This window comes from Acyrthosiphon pisum, unplaced genomic scaffold, assembly GCF_005508785.2.
Source record: "Acyrthosiphon pisum isolate AL4f unplaced genomic scaffold, pea_aphid_22Mar2018_4r6ur Scaffold_9031;HRSCAF=9624, whole genome shotgun sequence".
In the NCBI taxonomy this organism is placed as follows: domain Eukaryota; kingdom Metazoa; phylum Arthropoda; class Insecta; order Hemiptera; family Aphididae; genus Acyrthosiphon; species Acyrthosiphon pisum.
Window position 1 is genome coordinate 1 of NW_021779066.1, and position 8,645 is coordinate 8,645.

The 8,645-nt window shown below is 28.8% G+C and overlaps 1 protein-coding gene across 3 annotated transcripts; it reads right to left on the reverse strand.

Annotated features, from left to right (window-relative positions):
* Positions 1-2,701: 2,701 nt before the first annotated feature.
* LOC100575578 (protein tramtrack, beta isoform) lies at positions 2,702-5,508 on the reverse strand. Of its 3 annotated transcripts, none has more exons than XM_016809385.2 (7): positions 5,323-5,508; positions 4,828-5,058; positions 4,526-4,717; positions 4,259-4,468; positions 3,943-4,198; positions 3,781-3,873; positions 2,702-3,567 (listed from the first exon to the last, which is right to left on the reverse strand). In XM_016809385.2, the coding sequence occupies exons 2-7, from the start codon at positions 5,008-5,010 to the stop codon at positions 3,245-3,247; spliced, it is 1,257 nt and encodes a 418-aa protein (XP_016664874.1). In that variant the 5' UTR covers positions 5,011-5,058; positions 5,323-5,508; the 3' UTR covers positions 2,702-3,244. The 3 variants fall into 3 exon arrangements, with proteins under 3 accessions (XP_016664874.1, XP_016664875.1, XP_003248764.1); XM_016809386.2 differs by having other exon boundaries at positions 3,204-3,536; positions 5,323-5,507; XM_003248716.4 differs by having other exon boundaries at positions 3,205-3,515; positions 5,323-5,507.
* Between the last annotated feature and the right edge of the window lie 3,137 nt (positions 5,509-8,645).

An 8,645-nucleotide genomic window follows, 5' to 3' on the forward strand; every position in this document is an offset into this window, starting at 1 on the left:
ATGAAATATTTTGTTTATACGTAATACGTATTCTCAAATATACGTATTTGTAAACCAAATTAAGATTAGACACTATTTTACTTAAAATGTTCTTTGTAAAAGTTATAGTTTTTGAAATAATTAAAAAAAAATGAATAAAACTGAAAAAACCCCTTATGGCCATAATCTAACTCTATTGCGGCATGGGAAGGAGTTGAGTTATAAAGTTCAACTTTTCGCAATATTATTTTTTCTTATCGCTTAAAAAAATGGGGGGGGGGGCGGGTACTCATTTTGAATTTTTTTTATCAAATTTTTGGACCACCTTAATGTATTTAGATGTAACTAGATTAGTATAATAGTGGAAATTGGTTCAAGTGATATTTAAAGAGAAATTCAAAATTCAGAATATCACTTAACATATTACTATATTAGACACCTGAATAACGTAAGGTATAAAATGCACAAAATGCATACTAAATAAAAGGTATATTTATGAAACATGCTAGGTCACAATACAGATATAATTTAAATAACTTAAAAATAAATTAATTTGGGTAGATGGAAAATAAAATAAATCAATATCAATGCATAAAAAGTTTGTGTACCAGGTAGGCAAGTAGGTACGAATATACTGTAAAGCAGTGGCGTCGAAGTCCATGGTGACGTTGAGCCGTGGCCCGACCTCTTTTTTAAAAAAATGTGGCCGGCCGGCCATATTTTATTTACTTCATAACTTTAATATGATCATGAGTATATTTAAACCATGATTATGAATAAATGTATATTAGGGTACCTATATATTAAATAATTAAGATATTGAGGCCGGGAAGTTTTAAAATTGCCCGACCACGTTTTAAAAACTTTGGCGCCACTGCTGTAAAGTAGGTGTCGAGTGGGTCACTTTCATGGATGGTGTTAATTTTGAACTATTATGATTATGGTTTATATCATTGCAAACAAAATATTCTGAGCGGAGATCGTCTGTCAGCCTATATCAAGTATTTATGTTGTTTTTTGATATTTTATATTAGAGTATTTTGCTAGTAGTATTAAGATTGGTTGATTACATTTTTTATATTATTATAATTGAATACATCATATTATTGTTATTAACTTTTGAGTCAATACAACCTTACTTCAGAATAGTGAGTAAAAGTGAACTAGTACATTAGGTACTAGCATACAATTAATCTAAATATTTTGAATATATAATTAGTCATTAAGTATAATAAAATGTATAATATATACAGGTTATATATATATATATATATATATATATACAGGTTTTAAGTCCCCACGAATAAAGTTTTTGGAATTACAACAAAATAACTAACAACATTCTACTTGTTTAAGGGGGCTCCAGTCAATGAAAAATGTGATTTTAGACCAAAAGCCAGACAAAATTGTTGGAATTTGGTTTGACGGTTTTTAATTTTGATAACTGATTATGATTGATTGACAAGTTTACTATGCGTGACTAGAGGAAATTTTTAATATTTTAATTATTATTAGTGTTATAATTTATGTATATAAAAATTTCTGTCCGTTAGGCTCATTAAAACTATAAAACGGCTTGACAGATTTGAATAATTTTTTTTGTTCGGTTCATAATTGTCAAGGCAAGGTTTTTTGAAAAATGTGCGGAATAAGTCAAAAATTGTAATATCTGAGATTTGAACTCAATACCATTGAACTAATATTATAAATATTGTATTTATATACTTTATGGACAGACATAGTCTTTAATACTCTATGGGTAGACGTAGTCTTTACATACTGTGTTCTATATTGTTATTTTGTTATTTTTGCTCAACCAATTTGACTGATTTCTGTTGTATTCGTAATTGTGAGGACAAAGTTTGTATGAAAGAAAATTTTATAAAAATCCACCAGAAAAGTAGGAAACTGGATGGAAAAAATACAACAGTAGCGCCAGCTGTCCAGCAAAAAAATAATAATAATATATTTATGTTTATTGTAAGGTTGCTATTGGTTATGATTGAATATAATTCAACCTATATCTGTATTTATATTTATGTAAATATAATATATATCTATATTTGGTCAAAAGTATATACCTTAGAAAAGATGGCATTCCCAAGGCTAATTTTTAGACTGTTGTCCCGGGAACCTACACATGCATATCATACACAACGTGTTAATAACATTCATAATTATGTATGCACCTCACAGGGTCTGCAATCAACCGCAGGAGGATTTCCTACCTGAAAATATACTGCTCCCACAATCACAATCCTGTCTCACAGGCACCGCCGGGGGGCGGGATGACTATAATATAATATAATCGAAAGTGTCCTGACCGACTCACTGACTGATTAACGTAAATCCTCAATAATGATAGCTTGAGGCTTACAATTTTCACAGTACCTTCATACCACCATGTAAGTGTGCTTTAAGATAGCATCTTCCAAAATTTATATTTTAAAGTAGTGCTTGCACAAGAGTATTTTGAGATTCAAGATAATCAATGAAAAAAAAATCATCTCTATGTAACTTACATACTTTTAAATAGCTATAATAACAACTTATAAAGAACTTAGTATAATATTTTAAAGCTTTTAGACCAAGTGAAAGTTTTGTATCAAAATATATAGAAAAAAACTACAGAAAAAAAATAGTAATCAAATGTCTATAAATAGCTTGCACAATTTTGAAAATTGAACCATGTACTAGTATATAAAATGCTGATATAAATATTTAGAGAAAATGTCAAGTATCATGTATCATTGTATAATTTTTTTGAATCACAACCAAAATTATATAATTGGAATAGTCGAAAATTCCTGTTTATCCCAATCATTAAGATAAGTACTAGGAATTATTATACTTTTGACCTATACCCTTTTCAGAATAAGAACGCACCAGGCGGCACACTAAAAGCGGTCTGGTGCATGCATGTATCCGCCCCTCCCCCCATCCATAAACCAAATCATTTTCTCACACACATTCATTGCTCTGCTCTGAAATTGTGGCTGAGTAATTACAAAAGGACCATAACATAGTATATCATTGTTATTTTGGATAAAAGTATGTTGTTGATAAAATAATTAACTTATACTTGCAAATATAGTATAGTTCCAATGTTAGAGAATTAACATAAAGCCAAAGTTATTAATAAATATTATATTATTATCAACAATCAATATTATATTAAGTAATTAATTGGTGTTATATATGTTTAAAGATTGTTAATTATTGAATTTGTACATATTTGGAATGTTTAGTGCTCGAGACTCCCCCATCACAAACAATACACCATGCTCCGACTGACCGACAACCATTTTTGTCCACTTACACAAATTATATCACCATTCATCACAATCTGACATTGTGCTCTTGTCGCATGTGCGTTTTGTACGCCTCGCGATACACAAATGAGCTTGGGCAAAGGTAACAACACAGCCGGCGCGTCAAGTCCGAATGCATTAAACGCACATGATACTTCAGCGACGACTGGTTGTTGTACATCTGTCCACAATGGGGACAGTCCCCACACTGGGCCAGGTGGGATCCTGCAAAAATATGTGTGCCGCCTGCATGGCTTATAAGCCGTGAAATAAATTGCTTTCCAATTATAAATGGAAAAAATTTGTTTTCGTTTACTTTTATAAGATTAATAATTAAGTACACTTATATTCTAGTACTTATTTATATAACATATATATATATATATATATATATATATATATATGTACGTATATTTCCCAATCATATACATACTATAAATATATATATATATATATATACACATAAATTACTTTAAAAAGAGTATAATACCTGCAGTTGTTAATGATTGTTCAGATGGACATTGATTTGTTTGCGCTGAAGATATAGCAAAATCAATACCACTAGCTGTACTTGTGTGGATATCTAAATAAGTTTATTCAAAATAAACTTCTATAATAAATTTATTAAGCAAGAAATTTAAGGAAAATTTACCTTTAGGATCATTTAACATACGAGAAGCAATTAATGACTTGTCAAAAATTGTAGTAGAATGTGAAACAAAATCATCTTTAACTAAATCTACATCTTCATATTCATCAACATCAGGTCCTTGTGCATATGGATCATCACAAAATTCATCTTTTGATCCATCTTCATCAATATAACAGTCAGTATCTACATTTCCATCATCAATATCATCGACTTTTAATCGACTCAATATATCAGTTTCACTACCAGTTGTTTCATCCTGTAAAATAATGAATTAGCTACTGTTAAAAAATTTAGAAATATTTCAACTTTAACTCACCATAAACTCTGTGCCATTATCAAATTGTTTTTTCAATTTAACCGGAAGACACTTCTTTCGTTTTGCAGAAACTTTTTCACTGGGAGATTTGGGAGAATCAGATTTTTCTGTTGAAGTCGATGTATCATGTTTTTCATCTTGATTATTATTGGTAGAAAGTTGCTGTAGTGGAGGCATAGCATTTCTCTCTAAACTCATTCGGGTTGACTCCTAAAAATGAACTAACCGTTAAATAATTGTAATTAAGTGAAGAACAATATTGTGTACTAGATCTGTATTTATGGTAGAAGCTGCCCCAGCTAGACCTCTTATCTGTAGTAATTCTGCAGTCCGTAGAAATGATTCTAATTTTTTCTCTGATATGTAAACAGTGCCTTGATACACAAAATTGAGCAATGCCTGAACATCGTCTTGGTTTATATCTTTCAAGATTACAACTGGATGTCTACAAGGATTATCCTAAAAATATAACTAGGATATTAACAGATAAACAGAGAAATCCATTGCCTTAGAAAAAAACCAAATTGAAAATTTAGTGCCGTTTGAAAAAATGGAGTGTTTCAGTTTACCTTGAACACATTTCGAAAGTAGGTACTGCACATAGACAACACAACTTTATGAGCTTTGAACAACTGTCCATCACATGATAAAGTTACATCTACCAGGTCTTCACTAGTACGAAGGCTGTCCAACTCGGTGACCATGTTCAAAGGATAGTTGTTCCATTTCAAACAGAAGTGATCGGCAGCCATTGTAAACCCAAATCAAACACAGACGACAATTGATATAATCACCAAACCCTATAGTTGCCAAACAATAACGATGAACAATACAATGTGTACAAGCGTTTTACAAGTGTAAATTGTGCATTTGTTCATCTGAGCACAGTCAAATATATAACATTTTGTATCAAAATGTGAGACAGAGTGAATATAATAATATATTGAAAATAATAACAATACACATTATTATACACTTACATATTATGTGAGTGAGTGAGCGAATATGTGTATGTTGTGCTTGTAAGTTTATTGTTATGTAAAAACAAGAAATGGTGGACTTACCGTATTTGTGCGCTGTTCTAAGACATCCGTGTAATGGACGCCAAAGCGTTGTTCACGTTTGACGGAATAAATAACATGCAAAGGACGAGGCCATTAATACACCGAGTACCGACAAATACCAATCAATGTTCTATTTAAATATTAAATATCTCTTCTTTTTATTATTATTATTATTATTATTATTATTACTTTTATTATTATTAATAATAACAATATTAATTAAATTGTTCTTATCTAACTCGACGCAGGTTGACCAATGAAGGGGGATGAACTCAAAACCAAACGCACACTGCGTGCACACTTTTTTTCCGATTGGCCCGGCGGGTGGCGTTCATGATTAAGATCCTAGCCAAAGGTGGATTGATTTACCTTAATTTATGTATTTATCTTTAAAATAATAATTAATATATTAGTATATAAAGCATAAAGTATTAACCATTAAAGCATAATCTGGCATTGGTATAACTAATTCTTAAATCGTTGGTGGGTAGATTTTTTTTTTGTTATGAGCATGAATCTTATGGTTATGAGTTTATGACTAGAGAGCCTTGTTATTAAAAATTTAATATTTAATATCAAGGCTCTCTAGTTATGAGTGTCGTCAAAATATGATAACATCACGGGCGTATCAACGGTATATCAACGGCTAGGTTCTTGTAAGTCCACAATATGGTTGTCAATATGAAGTATACTGTTGCACCATTAGTGCAAATATTGTTCACCGGTCACCCCCCAAGTGGCTATACCACAAGGAAAAAAAAGCTCCAAAGCACAAAATGGTGTAAAATGTAAAAATTATACAGAATTTGCGCCAAAATCAGTAGGACATAGAGCCAATATACAATAAAATATGTCAAAAGTGCCAAAGATATAAAATAATAAATACAATTTAAAACCTAAAATAATTATTCATATTATGATACCTATTAATATTAAATATTTTGATTGAATTATATTTTATATATTTTAAATTATTTTAAATGTTAAAATTGTCAGTATCCAATACCTATTAAGTAAAATTATAATTGTTATGATAAAATAATGGGTTGATACCTAGCTAATATAAATATAAATTTCGAGTAGGTATGAAGGAAAAGAATTTAGAATTCATAAATCAGTATGTTTTCACTTTGTAATTTTAATAAGACATCAAAAATTAATATAATTAAACGAACAATGAACTGAGCAATGACCATCATAAAATTGGTAATTTAAATGCCAATGGGCCATCATTATGCTGCATATTTTGTGATTCGTATAATATCCTTATCCGGAATTAAAGCCCAAATTTTTGAAGGATTTGTACTAGAACCAATGTATATCCCTAAAATTGAACCACTGGCCATTTGTCATTTTTATATATTAGATATTTTTATTCAATAAAATGATTTAAAAACATTTTAAATTAAAATATTACAAATTATTACAAATAATATATTTTGCAAATAGTAAATTATTTCTAACATTTTTTATTTTAATAACTATATGGCATACCTACAAATGTAATTCAATGTTCCTCATAAGTTATTCTCATAAAAATTAAAAAACAAATATATTTTTTTATAGGCATTTCAAGTTAAAATTTCTACGAAATTACAAAAAATGTATTTATTTGTTTTGTTGCAATGTAAAAAATATTATTCGTAGGAATTTTAAACCTTTTTAACTTAAAACTACGGATATTATTATTATCTATGGTCATTGGACAATGAAATAACCAAATCTAACCCATTTATCCATGAACATATTCACAGATTCCTATGGTACTTCGGTAATAACTTACAAGTTAAGAACGGCTAGTAATATTATAAGAAATAAATTATAATATTATAATATATTATGCGGCCTGGTTTTAGAAAAATTAGTTAAAACTATTGTATTACCATTGATTATAAATACTATATAGTATTTATAATCAATGGTATTACTTATGGAAAAATCAACTACAAATAGCAATATCAAATAAAGTAGATATATATTTTGAAATATAAACTAATGGTCTGTCTTAGCTCAGGATAGTTTTTCATCATATACAATTATATCCTATTCCTAAAGAAAATATTCAGCGCGACGACTAGTTATTGGTTGGTCATACAACCAGTTAGGTTGTTTAGTTATAACAGCAACGTCAAGTAATATCATCTTTGGAATTTGGACTCACCATAAGTGGGTAATTCAGAATTCAGCACTATTGTAACCGTCAGTTAACATGCGCAAATCTGAGTATCGTTTTTTGGAATGGCGCACAAAGCCAATAAACTGCAATAGGTCATCATAAATATCATAATGATATACTATTTCAACTCTACTATATTGTCACTTATTAAGTTTTACTACGTTATTGTGGTAAAACAAACATTATAGGTTGTGTTTGTGAAATGTTAATGTTCCATTTGTCTGTTAAACCATTATACTTCATGTTTTATTACACCACACATCTTAATACATTACTATTATAGTATTAGATATATATTTTTTTTTATTTACACAACCCCTATTAGTGCCAAATATACTTTTAGAATACAAATTTATGATGCACAAAATATGTCAAACCTAACTAATGATGTATTAAGGTCAATGATATGTAACTAATAAATAATTAAAATCCATTAATACATTTAACTTGAATACAAAAAATACAGTTAAGTACAGAATTTCAGTCTGCCCACAATTGGGAAACTGAAAAAAAATTACGACTTAAATATTGAAAAAAAAAAAATGTTTATGAATAAGCAATAGGCCATATAGTTATTGTCAGCTATGGAATTATACCTTTATTCTCAATTGACCTGACCTAGTTTTACATGAATAATTGGAACTTTAATAACAAACATTTGTACATATATTAAATATTATGTACATATTAATTTTATACTTTATTAATACTTCTTAAAAAGTAAAAATTACTAATCGCTTAAATAAAAAATACAATAAATAGTTAATAGTAAATTTATCCCTAACGTGATTTATTTTTATTTATGTATTGTAAAATTTGTTTTGCTTGGTTTGCACACATAAAGTTTGATACAACTTCTGGTGTTAATAATGATTGAATATATTTTGTGTATGTTGAACGGGATATATGACCTGAAATCATTATGAATAAAATATTTTATTCAAGTAGGTAACATTACATTTTAAATAAACAATTGTTATTCTCTTCACCACCAATCTCAATCTCAAATTAATTACTAAAGCATCCATAAAATGTTTATTTCAACCAAATTGAATTTAAGCAGTAATTATTTTGTGCCCAGATTATGATGAATAAATTATTATTCTGTGTAAAATGTATAGTTATGATCCAGTAATAAATTTATTAA

Coding starts and splice junctions, on each gene's coding strand:
- LOC100575578 (XM_016809385.2), bottom strand. CDS start 5,010: ATGGCTGCCGATCACTTCTGTTTGAAATGGAACAACTATCCTTTGAAC. Junction 4,718..4,827: donor ACTTTCGAAATGTGTTCAAG/GTAAACTGAAAC, acceptor TTATATTTTTAG/GATAATCCTTGTAGACATCC. Junction 3,874..3,942: donor TATGTTAAATGATCCTAAAG/GTAAATTTTCCT, acceptor AAACTTATTTAG/ATATCCACACAAGTACAGCT.